The sequence below is a fragment of the Lathyrus oleraceus genome, chromosome 3 (assembly GCF_024323335.1).
Source record: "Lathyrus oleraceus cultivar Zhongwan6 chromosome 3, CAAS_Psat_ZW6_1.0, whole genome shotgun sequence".
In the NCBI taxonomy this organism is placed as follows: Eukaryota; Viridiplantae; Streptophyta; class Magnoliopsida; order Fabales; family Fabaceae; genus Lathyrus; species Lathyrus oleraceus.
In genome coordinates this window covers 73,483,559-73,505,934 of record NC_066581.1, presented here as the reverse complement: position 1 = coordinate 73,505,934, position 22,376 = coordinate 73,483,559, and the positions used below count along the sequence as shown (strand labels likewise).

The 22,376-nt window shown below is 38.9% G+C and overlaps 1 protein-coding gene across 1 annotated transcript; it reads left to right on the top strand.

The window, feature by feature from the left end:
* Positions 1 to 10,031: 10,031 nt before the first annotated feature.
* LOC127129746 (uncharacterized) lies at positions 10,032 to 10,946 on the top strand. The gene has a single exon (XM_051058869.1). It carries the CDS (start codon positions 10,032 to 10,034, stop codon positions 10,944 to 10,946), a length of 915 nt encoding a protein of 304 aa, XP_050914826.1.
* The last annotated feature ends 11,430 nt before the right edge of the window (positions 10,947 to 22,376 follow it).

Here is a 22,376-nt window from a genome sequence, read left to right as displayed (position 1 = left end):
AATCACAACAACCATTCGTCCACGACCTCCACATAAGTGTCATACGAATGAATATCATCTTCTCATGTTGTCTAAGTTATAAACCTAACTCATGGCCTAATACCAATCTTAGGTTAACTTACTAGATTCATCATTTAATTTTCACCATTAGCGTGTATTCAACACAAGCATAGCATCACAATTGATTAATGGTTGGAAGAATGCACTTAGAAACACTTAAGAAATGGATTTTGAAGTTTTTAACATAAGTCAATTGATTGGTTGGGGAAGCTCAATCGATTGGTTCCTCTCACATTTCTGTTTTTCAAAGTTTGCAAAAGATTAATCGATTGATCCTCAGTGTCAATCGATTGTCTCACTAAAATTTTTAACTGTTCCAAAACAGAAAGTTTATGCAATCGATTGTAATACACTGTCAATCGATTGGTCCTGCTAAAATTTCATTTTCTGCAAAACAAAAGGGTTGTGCAATTGATTGGTTGCAGGGACCAATCGATTGGTCCTCACATATTTTCACTTTTTCACTTCACCGAACACCATTTCCTATGTTAATCCATTTCCAACAAAACACCCACTCCTTCTTCCAACAAACCCATCACACTACATGCTCATATACATATATATAACAAGGATTCCAAGTTCATAACCACAAGGATTTCAAGGTCATAACCACAACCAATCATTTACCCACAACCACAATAATTCATGTAATCACAATAATCATAAGAACACATCAAAGCACATGTTCATGGAAATCAATAAAAGCAAGAGAGATATTCATCATATAGCATGGACTTTTCATGATTCATATATGATTCTACAACCCTAATCTCTAGAAACCCTAGGGTTTCTAACTAGAACCCACCTCAAGAATGGAAGAGGAGAAGTTGTTGAAGATGAGATGAGGATGAAGATGATGGTGATGGTTCCAAGCTCTTGATCTTTCCAAGCTTTTATTCTTCTTCTTCTTCTCTACTAGATTGTTTTATCTTCTTCTCTTAAGCTTCTTCTTTACTCCACTAACCTTTCTGATACATTGAGAAATGAAGTGGCTTATGGTAGGTGGTATATGATAATAACATGTGATGGTGAGTGAGTCCAAGACTAGTTGCAAGTGGCCATGAGAAATGTGTGGTTAGTAAATGGTAGAAACAAATATCTTAAGCGGTACTAACCATAACATTTGTTCTACCAGAGCTATTGACCCATTATTAGTGTTACCAAAATGTCTCAATTAATAAAAGGTCAGTCCCAATTAATATTAATTAAGTCGGTATGAACTCACTATTTACTCTATTTATCCTAATTGACAACTTTTAGAGCACATAGGAACTTAATTGATCTCAATTAACAGGAATTTGGGTATTTAAGAAAATACGGGGTATTACAGTTAACAATTAATTATGTTGTTTATTGTCATACTATTATTTTAATCATGTTATTGTTTATGGTGTGATAATATGTTGACCCTAAGGTTGCGATATCGCTTACGACATCAGGGATCTGCTAGTCAGAATTTCAATGGGTATCAGAGCTGGCATCCTGCTCTGTTTCTAGGTGAGATCCAAGGAAGATACTTTATGGCTCCATGGACAAGGAAGGAGGATTTATCAACAAACTCCCATCTTAGATGGATCCGACTATGACTATTGGAATGCAAGGATGGTGGCCTTCTTAAAATCCATGGATAACAAGACATGGAAAGTTGTCATTAAAGGATGAGAATATCCTATTGTGAATGACAAAGATGGGAAGGCTACTACTGAACTGAAACCTGAAGAGGACTAGTCTATGGAAGAAGATGTATTGCCTCTTGGAAATTCCAAAGCCTTGAATTCCCTATTCAATGGGGTTGACAAAGATATATTCAGGTTGATAAATACTTGTACTATAGCTAAATAAGCTTAGGAGATCCTCAGAACTACTCATGAAGGCACATCCAAAGTGAAAATGTCTAGACTCCAACTTCTCACTACCAGATTTGAGAATCTAAAGATGAAAGATGATGAGAATATTCATGATTTTCACATGAGTATTCTTGAAATAGCTATTTCATCTAGTGCCTTGGGAGAAAAGATGTCAGAAGAAAAATTGGTGAGAAAATTTCTCAGGTCTGTACCTAAGAAATTTGACATGAAGGTCACAACTATTGAGGAAGCTCATGACATCAGCACCATGAGAGTAGATGAACTTATTAGGTCTCTTCAACCCTTTGAATTGGGTATTAGTGACAGATTTGAAAAGAAAACCAAGAGTATATCATTTGTATCCAACACTAAGGATGAACAAAACCAATGTGACTTGGATATTGATGAAGGAATGACCAATGCTATAGTTCTTCTAGGAAGACAATTCAACAAGGTTCTAAAGAGAATTGACAGGAAGTCAAGACTAAATGTCAAGAACATCCCTTTCGACATCAGGAATAATAATGATTTCTAGAGAAGAACAAGAACTGAAGAGAGATCAAATCAAGGTAAAGGGATTTAGTGTCATGGGTGTGAAGGATTTGGACACATTAGAGATGAATGTCCTACATATCTCAAGAAACAAAAAAGGGGTTGTCTGTCTCTTGGTCTGATGAGGATAACTCTGAAAGTGAACTTGAGGATGAAGCTGATAAACATGTTGTTGCTCTAACTGGAAGATATGAATATGATGAACATTCATGTGATGAAGAATCATCATATGAGGAACTGGTTGTACCCTACAGAGAACTTTGCATCAGAAGTGAAGAAGTATGCTAGCTGGGAGAAAAACAAAAGAAAATTATATCTCAAATGCAGGCTGAAAAAGAAGGATTTCAATTCACCATCCCTAATCTCCAAAATAAGGTGATATCGTTGACTTCCAAACTTGTCAACATGACAAAGACGGTAAGAATGCTAAACAAGGGATCTGATGTGTTAGATGAAGTTTTGAAAATTGGAAAAGCAGCTGGATATCTGAGAGGGATTGGCTTTAAAAATCAATCTTTGCACAACCAAGGAGAAAGCTCTATGACCAACTTTGTTCTTCCAAGGAGAGAGTCTAAACCTGTAATGTCTAAACCTTTGGCTCAACATCATGTCAGTCATCAGAAATCCCAAACTAAAGGCAAGTTATTACACTGGAGATGTCATTACTATGGAAAATATGGTCATATAAAGCCCTTTTGTTTCAAATTGTATGGCTATCCCAAGTATCCAACACAACTCAGGGTTAATCAAAATAAATAGTGGATACCCAAGCCTGTCAACACCAGCCTTATAGCTCACACCTCTCTTAGAGACTTAGCTCGAGAAGACTGGTATTTTGACAGTGGATGTTCCAAACACATGACTGGTGTCAAGAAGTTCCTTGAAAACATCAAGTCATACTCAACCGGCTATGTCACTTTTGGAGATGCGACTAAAGGTGAAATTAAAGGGGTTGGAAGACTAGCCTGTACAGGACTCCCAAGTCTCAATAATGTCATGTTGGTAAAAGGTCTGACTGCTAATTTTTTAGCATTAGTCAACTGTGCGATGAGGGTTTTAAAGTTAACTTCACAAAATCAGAGTGTCTAGTCACCAATGAGAAAAATGAAGTTCTAATGAAGGGAGTCGGGTCTAAGGACAATTGTTACTTATGGTCATCTAAAGAAAAAAACTACACTTCCACATGCCTGATATTCAAAGAAGACGAAGTTAACCTGTAGCACCAGAAACTTGGACATATACATCTAAAGGTCATGAAAAAGATTATATTAAAAGCAATCATCATAGGTATTTTAAGACTCAAGATTAAAGAAGTTAAAATTTGTGGTGAGTGTCAAGTTGGGAAGCAAACTGTAATACCTCAAAATTTGCCCCCCTCATTCATGCATTCATTTTTAGGTCATTTAACATTTCATATTGCATTTCATCATGTCAATCGGAATTAGATCCAAGAAGCTTGAATATCATCCAAGACACTTTGTGGGTCCTATCTGGGTGATCAGTCAACACAAGGGAATGGCTTGATATACTTCCAACATGTTCAAATGGGGTTTATTCATCAGTCAAAACATTAATCTTGAAGGAGCAAAAGTTTGTTCATGAGCTGTCATGCTCGCTAGGCGAGCAGAATGGGTCGCCTAGCGAGTCCTAAGAAAAGCCACCAGAATCACCTACGCTCAGAGGAATTTCTTGAACTGTCATGCTCGCTAGGCGAAGCCCGCGCGTTTTGAAAATTAAAAATAAAAATCAAAATAAAAATAAATAAATAAATAATAAAAAACGAAAAAAACGAATAAATAAATAAATAAAATATAACAGAAAAATCTTGGACTTGGACCTCTCTCATTTGACTAATTCAGAGCAACCTCCAGAGACTGAAGGGAACTCATCTGCAAATAACCAATTCCCTCTCATATAAACCCTAAGATTGTTCTGCAAAGCCAATGGTGCAATTCAATTTCAATCGATCCTCCCCAATCAGGTATGCCCTATTTCCAATACTTTATACTTTCAACCTGAAATTTCTGAATGTATGAGGTATTATGGGTGAATTTGGGAGAGTGGGTATCGTTAGGTTTTGCATGTGGGCACATGTTTTAGTATGTATGTCATGCCTTGATGTGTGGATCCTTGCCCCCTGACTTTGAATTTTGATACCCTTTTGATGCATGTGTTTGACAAGAGGTTTAGGCCTCCTACACTTGGTTGCTTTTTGTGAGCTATTTTTGTGAATTTTAATGGCATGATTCATGTGGTTACATTTTGATTTGGGGCAACTCTTGATTGCACCCCATCTTGTCACTCTAACCTGTTTGTTGAGTTTTTTGTGAGGGCTCACATGACTCCTAAAAGGATAGCTTGCTTGGCATTCCACTTTATTTGTGGGATACCATTTGGAGATTTATTTCGATTACCTGTATTGACTTGCTTTCTTTGATGGTGCCAACTCGAGAGATCTCTGGGTTTCTTATTTCTTTAGCTGTTATTACTTCGGATCTTTATCCGTGTGGTAGACCTCTTGATCCCTTTATCTTTCCCGCATTTTACCGCTTTCTTAGCTGGAAGACCTCGATAGGAGGCAATGTTTTCTTTTGTTTGTTTACTTTTGTGACCAAAGACCTCCAAAAGGAGGCACCAGTGCTAAAGACCTCCACGAAGAGGCAATTGACGGATAAAAGGGATTAGTAATCAATCCCCCGTTATTTAGTGTGTCGTCCTTTATGCTCGCACTACGTGCTAATGCTTCAGAACAAAAGCCCAAGATCTTTTGTCCGGTCAGTCAGTGGAGAGGGTTCCACCTTTCTGAATCCCCACTTTTTGTCATGAGCTCACCCTGTCCAGGGTTAAGAGCTATGAGGTCTTATCCTCATTACCCTTTTGATCTGCTCACCCTGACGTTCAATGTCAGTGGTTAAGAGCCCATTTGATTACCTATTCCATGGCTTGTTTGTCGAGGTTGATATGACCCCTCTTGACTAAAGCCCCACCTATGTAGGTTTGAGCCCCCTTGGGGGCATTTTACTTTATGCATGTTTATTTTGTATGGTGTGATCGTCTCCCCATAGGATTGCCAGGCTTCGTATAGTCTCTCGTTTGCATGTCAATTAAGGTAGCATTGTTCCTTCGTCTAGGACTTCCTTTTTTGCATGAGCATTCCTAAAACCCAAACAAACTCATTGATTTTTTTCTCCTAAGAACACGTTAACTCCTTCTACTACAGGCGAGTAAGTCTCCAAAGGTCGAGCATCCGGTGGATTGCGTAGTAACGTCGTTCATCTAAAAAACACAACCCTTAACCCGTAGTTAGCCGAACTACGGTTTGCTCTGATTCTCATTCCAGATGAGATACGTAGGCATAAGACACGATGTCTTAGCGAGCACACTCCTCTTTAGCCCATAGGCAGCCGAGCTACGAAGACTCTGATTCTCATATTCAGATGAGATACATATGCAGTGGATGCGATATCCGTGCGAGTCATTTTCTTTTGACCCCTCTTTTAGTAAATAGTACATTAGATATACCCACACCCTTTAGACAAGAACCACAAGAGTGGATCCCGTAGAGTACTACGGATGCGTAGGGGTGCTAATACCTTCCCTTCGCATAATCGACTCCCGAACCCAAGATTTGGTTGCGAGACCTTGTCTTTTCCTTTCCTTTTTTTCCAGGTTTACTTCGAGCGTTTCCTTTCCCTCCTTTGGGATAAATAACGCACGGTGGCGACTCTTCTGTCATTTCTTTCCCGCCAGTTGTTTTTTTGCATCTCCTTTTTCAGGTTGCGACACAAACCAATATGTCATATCCAAAGTTACAACATCAGACGACTTCAAAAATTCTGGAACTTCTTCATATGGACTTAATGGGGCCTATATAGGTTGAGAGCCTTGGAGGGAAAATGTATGATTATGCAGTTGTTGACGATTTTTCAAGATTCACCTGGGTGAACTTCATTAAAGAAAAATTAAATGTATTTGAGGTGTTCAAAGATCTATGTCAAAGGATTCAAAGAGAGAAGGAAAGTGAAATTATCAGGATTCAAAGTGACCATGGGAAGGAATTTAAAAATAGCAGAATTGCTAAATTTTACCCCTCTGAAGGTATTGGTCATGAGTTCTCCTCTCATATCACCCCTCAGCAAAACAGAGTTGTTGAACGCATGAATATAACTCTACAAGAGCCAGATAGAGTCATGCTTCATGCCAATCATCTACCATATCATTTTTGGGCCGAAGCAATGAATACTGCCTGCTATATTCATAATAGAGCCACTCTAAGAACCGATACCTCAGCTACTCTTTATGAATTATGGAAAGGAAGGAAGCCCACTATCAAACACTTTCATGTTTTTAGAAGCAAATTCTAGATCCTAGTTGACCGTGAACAAAGAAGAAAGATGGATCCCAAGAGTGATGAAGGTATATTTTTGGGATACTCTATAAACAACAGAGCCTATAGAGTTTTTAGTTCCAGAACCAAAGTCACGATGGAATCCATCAATGTGGTAGTGGATGACAATATCTCAGAAAAAGGGATCGATGTTGAGGAAGATGTTGGGACATTATCTCAGTAGATTAACACACCTGAAAATGAGGAAGTTATTGAGTCAGACAGTGAATCAGGAGGCATTGAACCAGACAACCCCTAAGTCAACAAAGGTCCCTCCATCAGAATTCAGAAAGATCATCCAACATATCTCATTATTGGAAACCTTAATGAATGGGTCACCACTAGATATAGATATGTGATCTCAAATACTTGCTTTGTTTCTAAGTTTGAACCAAAAAATGTGAAGGAAGTCTTGACTGATGAATTTTGAATCAATGTTATGCAAGAGGAATTAGACCAGTTTATAAGAAATGAAGTATGGGACGTAGTTCCTAGGCCTAAAGGAATGAATGTTATTGACACAAAGTGGACCTACAAGAACAAATCGAAAAAAGGATTGTAACTAGAAACAAATCCAGACTTGTTGCTCAAGGATACACTCAAATTGAAGGGGTCGATTTTGATAAGACCTTTTCCCATGTTGCTCTCCTTGAGTCAATAAGACTACTGCTAGGAGTGGCTTGTTTACTTAAATTCAAATTATTTCAAATGGTTGTAAAAAATGCCTTTTTAAATGGGTACTTGAATGAAAAAGTCTATGTTGAATAACCCAAGGGGTTCAAAGATCCCAACTTTCCATATCATGTTTGCAAACTAAGGAAAACTCTTTATGGATTAAAGCAAGCACCTAGGGTTTGGTATGAAATACTCACTGAGTAGTACCTTGTTAATAGTGGATACAGGAAAGGAGGAACATACAAAACTTTGTTTGTTAAAGAAGAGCATGGTAAACTCATGATAACTCAAATATATGTTGATGACATTGTGTTCAAAGGGATGTCGAACCAGATGGTACAACATTTTGTCAGGCAGATGCAATTTATGTTTGAAATGAGTCTTGTTGGTGAACTGACATACTTTCTTGGGCTCCAAGTCAAACAAATGGATGACACTATCTTCATCTCTCAAAGTAAATATGCAAATAATATAGTGAAGAAGTTTGACATGGAAAATGCTAGCCATAAAAGGAAACATGTACCAACTCATTTGAAACTAACTAAAGATGAAAAATGTGTAAATGTGGATCGAAGTCTATACAGAAGTATGATTGGTAGTTTGTTTTGTCTTACATCTATCAGACATGACATTACATTTATTGTAGGAGTTTGTGCTAGATATTAATCTGAACCCAAAATGAGTCATATTACTCGAGCGAAAAGGATTCCAAAGTATATCAATGGAACTAGTGAATATGGAATGTTGTATTCTCATAATGCAAACTCCTTGCTTATAGGATACTGTGATGCAGATTGGGCAAGAAATGCTGATGATAGAAAAAGCACTTCTGGAGGATGTTTCTTCTTGGGAAATAATCTTATATCCTGGTTCAGTAAGAAGAAAAATAGTGTGTCCTTATCTACGGCAGAGGCTGAATATATTGCAGCAAAAATTAGTTGCTTTCAATTAATTTGGATGAAACAAATGCTATAAGAATACAATGTCCAGCAAGATGTCATGACATTATACTGTGATAACGTAAGTGTTATTAATATTTCCAAGAACCCTATTCAGCACAGCAGAGCTAAGCATATTGATATCCATCATCACTTTATTAGGGATCTGGTGGAAGATAAAATTGTCACTCTTGAGCATGTAACTACTGAGAAGCAGCTGACATATATTTTTACTAAAGCTTTAGATGCAAATCACTTTGAAAAGTTAAGGGGCGAATTGGGCATCTGCATGCTTGAAGAATTATAACAATTACTGAAGTGGAGATATAGAAATCAAATTTTATCTTCCCTCCACTTAATTGTACATAAAACTCAAGTACTATCATTACAACTTTTTCTTATTTTTCCAACGCTAGCCACTTTCACACTACCTCATGCATTCTCTCTCTCAAACTTGTTCTCAGACACTCTCATCTCTCCATCTTCTCTCTACAGTTCATACCAAAAACCTCCAAAATGTCACAACCTTCTGTCTCCACTCTAAGTAGACACTTCAAAGAGCAATCAAACCCTAAAAATATTGGCACTGAGATAGATCTCTCAAATGTCATTACTGATGTTGTTCCCCTCTCGATCGTCCATGTCCATTAAACTCCTACAAGAAAGGCTAGAACTTCATCTTCAAGGAAAGTTAAGCCATCTAAAGTAAGTACCTCTTCTACTCCTTCCATGACTACAAGAAATATGAATGCTCCTGAACCCCCTACTGTAGTGAAGAAACCCCAGTCTATGACTAGTCTATATCTTGATCCCATCAGCATTGAACCTAATGTTAATGTGTCTAAAGATTATCCAGTTGTGACAAATGTTATGGAAGATGTTGAAGCCTCTGAAACCATCAATAGACCTAGATCTGTAACTACCTTGAGTAAATCCAACATGATCTTTGCAGAGATGAAATTGATAAGAATATTTGTGTTTTGATCTCTCAGGTGTTGGGAATTGACCCCAAGACTAATGTCGTGTCGGATGTCTCCACATCCTTGTCCCAACCTGATAATAATATTGAGAACCCTAGGGATAAATATGATGTGAATGCACATACTTAGTCTCCTGAGAAATCGCAAGACAAAGAAAGGTCTGGAGAAATGACTGATGATCTGGGTAACTAAGATAAAAACCCTATTGAGAAAAATGATCACCCACTGACATAATAAATGTTGAGGAACTGGACTTTGATGATGTTCCTATCGGGAAAAGACTGGCTCCTGGTATAACTAAAAGGTTGAAAAACAGGAAAGGCCAAGCTGTTGAATCCTTATCACACCCTTCAAATTTGTCAGGAACAAAGCAAGTGTTCATCTCACAAAAAGATGGAGCAAGGTGGTTAGTCCTATATCCAAGAAGAAATCCCTAAAAAGGAAGGAAGTTCCCTCTGAGTCTAGTGCATCTGATCATGATGTCGAACACAATGCTCAAAACATCGTCTCTACTTCCAGAAAGCAGGCCTCTGGGAAGAGGATACCAACTAATATTCCTGAAGTTCCAATTGACAACATTTCATTTTATTATATGGAGAATGTTGAAAAATGGAAATTTGTTTATCAAAGAAGATTATCACTGGAAAGGGAATTGGGGAAAGATGCTTTTGAATATAAAAAGGTGATGAGTCTGATTCAAGAGGCTAGATTAATGAAAACTGTAACTGGTTTTGGAAAGTGCTATGAAATGCTTGTCAAGGAATTTATTGTGAACATATCCAAGAGGAGCAAGGAGTTTAGAAAAGTGTATGTCAGAGGAAGATGTGTGAATTTTTCTCCTAAAATAATCAACAGGTTCTTGGGAAGGAATGAAGAAGAACAAGTTGTAGTTGAAGTCTATGACAATGTCATCTACAGAGAGATTACTACTAAGCAAGTGAAGGAATGGCCATGGAAACAGAAACTATCTGCTAGTGCCTTGAGTGTCAAATATGCTGTCCTCCACAGGATTGGAGCTGCAAATTGGGTTCCAACCAATCATACCTCTGATATAGATACTGGGCTAGGTAAGTTTATTTATATTGTTGGAACCAAGTCAAATTTTGATTTTGGATCCTATGTTTTTTATCAAACTATGAAGCACGCTGCCTCTTATGCTGTGAAAATGCCAATAGCTTTTCCATCATTGATTTGTGGGGTTATTCAGAGTCAACACCCTGGTGTCTTAATCAACTCTGACGATACATGCAAAAGGGACCCTCCCCTCTTATTGCATTATAGGTTGTTCACTAGGAAACATGTCCCAGACATTGTCATGACATCTAGACAGACACCTTCCAGGCCTACTAACAGAACATGCATCCTAACTGAGCTAAAAGATACCTGCAAGACCTTGGATGAAACTATAAACAGTTATATTAAAAGGAAAAGCAAGATTGAAATATTGATTAAGGCCATGTCTGAAGAAGAAGAAGGTTTGAAAGGTGATGGAATAAATGAAGAATAGGAAAATGAAGATGGGTCTGATGTTATTGATGACGAAGATGCTACCAAGAGTGACAGGGATTTAAGATCTAGTTTTTTGTGTGTATTCTCATGTTTATTTTGAGGGTTGTGCCCTGGATAATTCTTTGTGCACTTTAAAAGTGCTATTGGTCATGGCTGGTTTGTAAACTCTTTTGACTATGTTTTGCTAACATTGTTGCTTTGGTTAGTGTGATTTTTGTCAACTTTATGACTAAAAAGGGGGAGTAGGTATGGTGTGGTGTGGTGTTGTTGCTTGTTGTGTGTTCTTCTTCTTAGTACCTCTTTCTCCTTGAGGGGGAGCTTGTGCTTGTATGGAGGGGGAGTAACCCTTGGGGTAACTCAGCCCCTGGTCGTGATACTCAGGGGGAGCACATTTGTTATAAAGGGGTTACTAATGTTCACGATGTTAGGAATAATGTCCTGACATCCTGTCCAAAAGGAAATTTATTTTTTCCTCTTAGGGCCATCGTATAAGACAGTATGAGGCTTATTGTTCGCTAGGCATGTGTTGAATACAGGGTTAGAGTATCGGGGTTTGTTATCGTCTCCACAAGGATTATGTGATATTGCCGCCGTTCGACAGTTGTTAAGTTCTTAACTTATAGTAACAAGGGGGTTTTAGTTTGGTTACGGTAGCTTGCATAAAAAGTAAGAAATTGCGGTAAAAGTTTTGGTTTTTCGATATGAGAAAGATTGTCAAAGTTAGGGTTCGACGATCACTTTGCATGCATATGTTCGATCAAACAAACTCATAAACTCCATTAGATGTTAAACACATTCACAAAGTCCTCCCAATGTGTTTATCTCTAACACACATTATGGGTTTTCCCATTTTGATCCATTGTTGATCTCTCACACAATCTATCAAAATGACAACTTTTAGGTTTAACCTTTTTAGTGAACAAACTCATTCATTACTATCTCTAGCTAAAGAACAAGGATGGATGAAAACCTAGGTCAAGAGTTGGAAAACACCTTTCAATAATAAACCAACATAAAGAGTTATCAATAAAACAAAGTTTTCACCATATATTCATCATCAAAGAGTTTACAAATGAAGATCATCCCATATACATACAAAGCTTATGATCATCTACATCTAACCTTGACAAAATGAAGGACTTAGCTACTCATTTTCATGGTAGCCTGGTCAACAAGTTTCGGTCGAAGGTTGATCAACATCCGAGTCGAAGAATCGAGATTGGATGGGAATCCACCTTCTTTTTGTGAAATATTGTTAAGAGAAGAAGCAAAATGAGAAAAATGGGTTTTTAGGTTACAAAGTATGATCCCAAGAAAAATGAAGATGAAAAAATGCTAAAAAATATCTAAGTGTCCTTTCCAAAAAGTAGCCCATGCTACTTATAGTACTGGTTACTGAGTTGTCATACTCGCTAGGCGAGCAGAAGGGTTCGCCTAGCGAGCCCCAAAATAAGCCACCAGAAGAGCCTGCGCCCAGATAAATCATCCAAGTCCTGCTTGCATCTGTTCGCTAGGCGAAGCCCACGCTTCACACCTTCGCTCCAGCGAGGTTTGATGTTTTGCTACTGAAATTGCTCGTTGGATGCACGCCTAACGAATGTTGAAGAATTTGCCACTGGAAGTGTTCGCTACTTCCCTCGCCACCGCGAGTTTTGATCAATTTGCTACTGTAAAATTCTGGGAGTGTTCGATGGCATCTCGCTGCCTGCTCGCCTAGCGAAGGATTCACTACCTCACTCGCCTAGAGAGTTTGCTGATGTTTGCTTTCTTTCTTAGTTCCTTTGCCATCTTTCTTGTGCCTTAGTTTTCTACTCTTTCATGCCTAATTCCTGCACAATAACACACAATTTAAAGGTACCAAGATCATTTCACATTGTATTGCAAATCATCAAAAGCAAGGGCGGTTTCGAACACTTTTTCGACAAAAAGGAGTGAAAGATGCCCATATTTGATAGCTCAAGTAAACACACTTTGGCATCTAACAACTCTCCCCATTTAGATTCTTGCTTGCCCTCAAGCAAAGTATGCCTCTTGAGGGACAAGAGGATTTGCTTAGAGAAAAAGATTTCTCCGAAATCGGATAAAACGGCTCAAACACAAGAGAATCAACTAGACACAAGTTCCCAATGGTTAGAATAACACAATACACAAGAACTAAAACCTTATAGCAATGCAAAACATGTATCAATCCACAACAATGTTATCCTGAATGAATCACCCTATCTCTCCTCTTCGAATAAGGATTGAAGAAATTACGCGTTTGCAACCGCGGGGACAATTTCACTCTCCAACAAACAATGCAAAAGTCACTTCAATTCATACAATGTCTAACAATTATAAATGGAAATGCGGAAGCACGAAGATCACTAAGGTCTTTTCCGGTTGTAGCTTGGTTAGGTTTACAAACAAGGGTCATATCTAAGGCCATTGAAAACGAACTTGCCGACGCAAAAGAGACATTCACTGTACAAGCTATTCACACATCTCAACTTCGTTCCACTTGTTTCTCATTTGAAACCTTCACAACTCTTATTTCACAACTCAATTTTTGTTTTTCACTATTTTTCTTCCAAGCAAGCATTTATTTTCATTTTCTCTATTTTTTTTCTTTTTCTACATCGTATTCACAAAACAAATGTTTCTCTTTTCTAATTATTTTTTTCAATGCTTGCTCGGTTATTCAAGAGTTGTGGCACCTACCGATTCTCATTTTCGTTCTCCCCAACTTATCTTTTACTCACCCCAAGTGAATGCTCTTGACTTTTTACGATAAAAGAATAATTATCAAAAAATTCCAGGGTTTCAAGAAAAAAGATTTTGGCATCTCGCCTTATTTCAAGCAGAGATTCAACTGTTTAAGCTCAAAGGGGTTCATGAATACTCTCTGCTCACAGGTAAGTTGTATTTGGAACTGGTTGTGCTCGAAAGAAAACAAGTGCCTTGATCATTTCTAATTGCTTCCACAAATTCACAATAATAAAAGACAAAGCATGAATCAAATGAATCGACACAGTTTATTAGAATCCAGCATTTTAGTGTACAATGGAGGTTTCCTCACAATTTATGGTTCTAAGTCCTATGTGAATCATTCATTCAATTATGTTGCAAAAAGAACAATATTTACTTATGAAAAGAGTAAAGTTATTAATGCATTCTAAAATTCTAACCGGAGGTAACCATGTACCTTAGCATTATTCGCTTGTTTATTTTTATCATCGCCATCCAAGCTCGGATGCACCTTCATTGGATACTTCTTTGAGGAGCAACCAATCTAGAAGGTTTGATCCACAACAACAACAAAATTTATTAAACAAAAGAAATTCAAACCAAACACAATAATTTAAAACATAAATAATAATTATTACTTCAAAATGTTAAAAATGTGCGTGGGGGACAAAACACCCCAAAAAGTACATAACCAACTACCAAATATCTGAAAATAAAAGAAAATAAAACATAACATAAAAAAAGACAAACTTAGTCCTCATAGGACTCAGAACCCTCTTCACTACCGGCCTCAGAACCGGAACCATCATCACTAACATCATCATCAGCAGCATCATCAACACCACCAGAACCAGAAGCACCAGAAGCACCAGCACCCGCCCCTTCTCCGAAAACAGGCATGTCCTCAGGCCAGCCAGCATGTTGCAAGAACTGCTCACGCGTCATCAGAGGATGCTCTCCAGAAGGGTCGCGTACCTGCAACTGTAACAACTGCATAGAATCGTGAATATCAATCATGGCGCGCTGAGTCGCCGCCATCCAATCCCAATTATAATTGCAGACAGCTTGCTGGAAAGGATCAAATCCCTGAGAAAAAGTACCAGGACCATCAGCAGCCCTGGTATCACCAGCACCTGTACTACTCCTGAAGTTCTTTGGCTTACTGTACTTGGCCACATATCTATCGTCGATGGCTGACGGAATCCTCACTTGACTGCGGGAGGGTAGCTTCACCCTCGACTGTTGGCACAAAGCCATGATGAGACAAGGAAAAGCAAGGGGGCAGCTAACTCGTGCCCCCGACTTCATCCCGCTCTCAACCACGGACTTCATCTCAATAGCAATGATTCTCGCCACATCGATCTGAATATTAGTGAGAATGCAGTGGACCAAGTGTGCCACTGGGATCGGCACGATCGACATGTGGGACTTGGGTTTAATATTGGTCAGAACCAGCATTAGGATCAGCTGAGCCAAGGGAATCATATCCTCCCTATGGTACCTCATAGGAACCCCAGATGGGTTCACCTCAACTGACTTTCCCTCAAACAACAGGGCTGCAGAAATATAATCAGTGTCCCTGTGGAGCCTCAGATCCCTGTGGTATGTGTCCCTCTCATTAGCTCCCAGATAGAGCGGTTCACCCAGCACACGGTTGATAGCATCCCTATCGAAAGCGACCTGACGTCCTAGCACTCTAGTAGTCCAAGTGAAAGGCTCGTCGTCATTTGGCAGTGCGTTCGCATAGAACTCACACACTATCTCGATGTCATAGCTTTCAAGTGGAGAGATCAATCGGTCCCATTTCTTGCTATGAATCAACCCTGCAAAAGTCCTATACTCGCCTTGTTCGTTGATCACAAACCTCTTTTCAGGTAAAATTTTCCTTTTTTCCAAAGCCACATAACGTGCGGCTTGCTTTGGCCCAACGAACTTATCTGTGTCAAATTGTATTGGCACAGTGCGGGAAGTTCTCCCGACCTTTCTCTTTTTTGCAGAGCTTGACCTGGATGCCATCTGTAAAATCATAGAAAAGAAACAGCACACAACCACAAAACAGATTAGAGATCAAAACAGAAAAACCAACTGCTGTCATGGTCGCTACTGCTTCGCTTAGCAAGGACCCAGCGAAGATTCGCTACGGGTTCGCTTAGCGAAGTGGAAGCGAATGCTCGCTGTAACACCTCAAAATTTGCCCTCCTCTCTTGGGACTAGCATAACATATTGCATATCATTTTTAGGTCATTAGGCATTGCATATTGCATATCATGTGATCACATTGTGCAAGCCATCCTCCTTAGTCTTGATTAGAAGATAGGAGGTCATGTGCAAGCTGGGGTTTCATTGGACTGGTCATTAATCATCTGAGGATGTGGAGGTCCAAATTAGGGTTTCATGATTCTCAAGGGGATTGGTCTTCATCTTGGTTGAAGTGATACATCATCATCATCATCATGGTCTTGTATTATCCAGAAGATTCAAGAAGATTGGTCAGATACCTTGAGATTAGGGTTTTGACCACTGGTCAACCCTAATCAGTTGCATTGGGCCAATCAGGGCATGATCAGGAGATGGGGTCTATGATGTATATGGGGATCATCCCATAGTTTTATTGAGCTAATTGAGGCTAGGGTTTCACCCTTGAGCCATTTCATCAGAGAATTGGAGCTCAGACTGACCAATGCATTGCCAGATTCATCTATCAGTTGAAAAAGTCAACTGTGGTCAACTGTACATGATTTTATGGATTTAGAGGTGGAAATGAGTTGGATACACTTCATTCATGTTGAAACAAGTGTTATTTGACATGTCAAAGCTCAAGAATGGAGAAAATCAAGTCAGAACAAAAACTGCCAAAAATAGAAAGTGACTTGTAATGGAAGTTTCCAAAAATGGAAAGTTTTTGACCTCAAGACCACGTGTCCAAGGAAGCTTCAAATGAAAATTTGTTCAACATGAAAGTTGTAGATCTTGTTCCCACCTTTCCAAAAAGTCCAAGAACTTGAAAATCCCATGTATGGTTGGCAAGTTATAGTCCATTCAATTTCAAAAATGACCCATAATCAGAAGGGCATAACTTCCACATGGAGTGTCCAAATTGAGTGATCTTTTTATGCACAAACTCCATTTGACATGTACTTTCATGGTGCATAATTGGATTTCTTCAAAAATGGTCAATGAAAAAAGTCAAATTTCAACTGTACAGTTAAAAGAACCAGGGGCAAAATTGTCCAACTTGAGAAATAATGGGAATTTTTGGATGGGGATTTTTGCAACACTTCACAATTGGCATTTGGAAATTGTTGGAATACTCATAACATGCCAAGGCCTTGTGGTTTGAGAATTGGCTTTTGAAATGGACTTGAAAATGTATGACATAGCCATCACATGTGGAAAATGAGAAATACATGTCCAATGAACATGAAACAAGTGGCAACAGTTCATGACAGGTGTTTAGGGCTTGTATGAGTTGGCATTGAGCTGGCAATGAGCTGGCATATGCAACTACCATTTTGCCCTTGGTGTGAAAATGACACTTATGCTTAACACATTGCATTTTGTTAATTGGTGTGATTAAGCATGGATTAATCATGAGTATATATTCTTAATCATCACTAATTCATAACAGAAATTCACAATCATCAAAATCAAGATCCAAATTCTCCAAATTCTTCAAGAACACATCAAAGCAAAAGTCACAAAATCTCTCTCAATTCTTGATCAAATTCGAAGATTCTTTTTGTGTTGATCTTCATTCCTCTCATACTCCAACTGTTTTGGCAAGGCACGATCAAAGGAGCTCCAAATCGCAACTGTCACACATGATGCATCAATGGTGAATTGAGGAATTCGTGCACTAGAAGCGATTGCAATCGAACCTGAGCACTTCACTCACCTCACACATCATCATGCTCCATCTGTTTTGAAACAAAAAGCGCAAAGGACCTCTGAATCGACACTGCCATTTCAGGTGCTCAAAATTCGAATGTCATGATTTTATGAATAATTGTATGCGTTTTGTAGAGTGAAGAACATAGAGCATCGTGATGTGATTAGTTTAGGAAATAGTGAACTGTAGCTCGAGAGATCTTGATTCAAAGTTAGAACACCAAACCCTAAGTCGTTCGATTTGCAAAATATATGAACAATTAGGATAAATCATGATGATATTTGGACTCCTCGTTCTTAGACCGTTCCAACAAGTATGAGTGTGTGAATTTTGGTGCTGATTCGTTGTTCTTCGTGTTCTTGCCATTCTGGAAAATTTCTGGGCGAAGATGATGAGAAAAGCTATGTTTGATCCATATTTTCGTTTGAAAGTTTGAACTGGAGGTTTACCGCGCCACTGTTTCACTAATTACAAGAATGCCATTAATGAAACTTAATTAATTATAATATATTCAAATAATTATTAAAAAATTCCACAACACCTTTAAAAATTCATAAAAAATTATTTAAAAGTCAGAAAAATGTGAGGATTTTTTCTATGGTTTCCAAATTCCCTGTAGAATTTTATGGACTTATTTTTAGAAATTGTGCATGGTAAAAATTAGGTTTGACCTAGGGTTGTTTGACTTGTGTGTAATTTTGACATGTTTTGCCATTTCTATTGTGAAATCCTCATACTTAAAAGGAAATGCTTGGAAATTTTTGTGGTGATTGTAGACATGCTGATGGTGATTTACATATAAATTTTGTGAATTTTGGATACCTGATGATTGAGTTATGAATTTTTGAATCCAGGTGTGACAATTTGTGTCACACCTAGTTAGGTCAACTTTCTGGATTTATTTTCATGACCTATGCTTGATGGTTTGACTTGAAATTTTGCATGGATGTTCATTGATATGTTAAGACGCTATGTGAATTTTTCTGGATTTTTATGTGGCATTTTCAATTTGATTGATATTTTTCATCTCTGTTGGTCAAATGTGTAAGTCCATGTGATACATGTTGGCATTATCTTTGTGAAATCCTCATATGGTATTGGATGATGATGAAATTTGGTATGCTGGTTGTAGACACATGATAGGACATGATGCTTTTGGTCCCATTCATTTCTTTATTGTTTTCATTGACTTATGATTTTTTGAAGTGAATGCATGTGTTGATGCTATGATTTGGATCATATATTTGTGTCTGCTTTTCTTGATTTTCATTGACATAGTTCCTTTTGTCCAATTGAGCTGAAAATTGACATGCTATACCTTGAATTTGTCCTGTTTAGGTGTAAATTATTTGAGGATTTTTGGAATTATTTTGATATGGATTTGAATGCAATAGTTCTGTTTGGACTTTGGATGTTCCATTTGACCTAGTTTGGCTTGATTTGTGCATGAAATGAATATGGTGAATGATATGAACATGGGATCAATTGCCTTGGTTTTCTATTTGTGTTAATTTGAGTTTGGTTGAGAATCCCTTGCTGTTTAGACATTTTTCTCACTTTTGGACCCTAGGCTTGGCCTAGTGGTCTTGTTTCTCACATTTGCTTGATTTTTCAGGATGAGAAGCACAAAGCTTAAGGAGAATGATCCAAGTCAATAAAATTGGATTTGTTGGATGTTTGTACACTAACATAACTTTGTTTTGTAGGTTGTGAAGCTTGAGCTTGAGCTTGTAGCTTGCATTTATGTGCTTATGTTATCTGTATAGTCTGACTGATTAACATTTGCTGTTTATTGTTGTCTGTCTGAGTACTGATGATACTTGATTGTTTTCAGGTACATTTAGTTGCTTACAGTTCTTTAAGAACTTGCTTGCTGCTGCTTGGTTTTTAAACCACTTGAGGTAGGACTTCTATTCTTCATGTAGTCTGGAGACCCGGTTTGTTATTTGGCCGGGCAAACTGTCTGAAGTCCTCCTTAAGAGGCGATGTTTGTGATTGTTTAAAATTGTGCCTAAGCAGGTAAAGTCCTTAATCAAGGCAATTGGTGGAAGCAAAGGGATATGCAATCTATCCCCCACTATTCTGTGAGTCGTCCCTCTGCTCACACGGCTGTGTGTTGATGCATTGGGACACAAACCCAAGATCCCGTGCTGTTGCACAATCGAGTCAGAGTCTTTGAGCGTAGAAGGGTCCCTCCATTCTGGACCCACGCTCCTTTGTCTGAAGCTCTCCCTGGTCAGGGATAAGAGCTGTGAGGTCTCATCCTCACTTCACCTTTTCATCTGCTTCACCTTAGCCTCGTAATGGCAAGGTTAAGAGCGAGCAATACCCATGTACAGATGACTTGCTTCGGCAGTCAAACCCATTGTGTGAGCCTCACTTGATTGGTTATAGTGTGTGCTATGTGAATATTTGTTTGAAATGCTTGGGTTGTTCTGTTTGTATGCTTGTATGCTTGCTTCCTGGATAGGAGTAGCTTGCAGTTGTGCAAGTAGGTAGAAACCTGAACGTAGGGTAACGATGCATGACAACACTAGGCTCGAGTCCAGCTCCCTGGTAGTGTGTCTTCCCTCGGTTTCTGGCTAGATTTTCTTTCCCTTGAGGGGGAACTACATCGCCCTGATCCTCGTTCCAGACGAGGTATGTAGGCAGGTGGTCGTGCGAGACCACTCCGGGCACTTTTTTTTTCTTTTTGTGTGTGTTTACTTGTTATCTGATTGTGTGTTTGGTTCGGATGCCGACGTAAGTCCAGTGATTGGCGGTCGGGCTCCACGTTTGCCATCTGTTTGTGCGTTTTGTGTTGTTTGGCGTGCGTAAGCCGAACTACAGTGGCTCTGATTCTCGTTCCAGACGAGATATGTAGGCATAAGATGCGACGTCCTATCGAGCTCCCTTCTCTTAACCCCACCTGCGTTCCCGTGTGTGTGTGATGTTTTAGCAACCTATTCTTTATTTTAGAACGTGGATCCCGTCGAGTACGACGGACGTGAGGGGTGCTAATACCTTCCCCTTGCGTAACCGACTCCCTTACCCTTTCTCTTTGGTCGCGAGACCATTTCCTTTCCAGGTTTCTCTGAGCGTTTCCTTTCCCTATCTTGGGATAAATAACGCGCAGTGGCGGCTCTGTGTTGTGTTTTTATTTGAGTCCCGCCGGTTGTTTTTAGCGGATGCGACACTCGCCACTGATTCGCCTAGCGAATGTTACGGGATTCTGAGTTCTTCCTTGATAACAAACCGATTTCAGAAAACCCTAAGTCTAATGGTACCCATTTCAGAAACACAGTGATTTAACATGCTAGGAATCGTTCTAAACATACATGCAAACCTAAACATACATGCAAAACCTAATGATACCCAATCTCCCAAATTCACCCTAAATGTCTCATACTTCAGAATTTACAACTTGAAAGCATAAAGTAATGGAGATAGAACAAACCTGATTGGAGAGGTCGATTGAATTTGGAATGCAACGGTTAGGGTTTGCAATGCAACAGTTAGGGTTTGTGTGAGATGGGAGTGAAAAGTGTGAGAGTAGTTGTGAGTTCGTGAGGTTCAGACTAAAACAATTTAAAATGGTTTTGGGCCTAAATGAGTGGCCTTCTGAAAATTAATTGGGTTTCTGCCACGCTCGCTACTGCATCGCCTAGTGAGCAGCTAGCGAATCAGCTCGCTACTGTATCACCTAGCGAGCTTGCTAGCGAACATGACAATATTTTATTTTTTAAAAACAATATGCACAACACATTTCAGCAAGGTTCCATCAATTTGAACACCAATACCATACAACAGAAAGCTGTAAATACTTACAATGTTGGGGTGCCTCCTAACAAGCGCTTGTTTAACGTCGGATAAGCTCGACGGTTCGAGATGCTCACAGAGGAGCATCCAAGGAGATAGCACAGCTCTCGCGATCCACAAGACCGCCAAGATAAACCTTCAAACGTTGGCCGTTAACCGTCTAACTCTCTTTCTTCTCCAAGTCCTCAATGACAACAGCTCCATATTCTTTGACTTGTTTGACACAAAATGGCCTGGACCATTTATATTTCAATTTTCTGAGGAATAGCTTCAACCTAGAATTGAACAATAGGACCAACTGTCCGGGCACAAATTCCTTCTTCCTAAGCTTTTTGTCATGATACTTTTTCACCTTTTCTTTGTACAACCAACTTGAGTGATATGCGGCATTGCGCATTTCTTCCAACTCAAGCAATTGCACTTTTTCGTTTTTCACCGGCCACATCCTTATCAAAGTTTAATAATTTCAGAGCCCACAAAGCTTTGTGCTCCAATTCGACCGACAAATGGCAAGTCTTACCAAATACCAATTGAAAAGGAGTTAGCCCAATTGGGGCTTTGAAAGCGGTACGGTATGCCCATAAAGCTTCATCCAACTTTTGTGACCACTCTTTTTTTGAATTTGATAGAGTTTTTTCAAGAATTCTCTTAATCTCACGATTAGAGACTTCGGCTTGACCGTTTGCTTGTAGTTGATACGGAGTTGCCACTCTATGTGATACACCGTAATGTTTCAAAACGCTTTCTAACGGTGCATTACAAAAGTGTGACCCTCCATCACTAATCAACACACGGGGGGTTCCAAAACGGGAAAAGATGTTTTTCTTCAAAAATTTGATTACCGTTTTAGCATCCGCCCGAGGTGAGGCAATCGCCTCAACCCACTTAGAAACATAGTCAACCGCCACAAGCATATATTCATTACAATATGAGGGTGGGAATGGTCCAACAAAGTCGATACCCCAACAATCGAATACTTCAACCTCTTGGATGTTTTGGAGAGGCATCTCATCT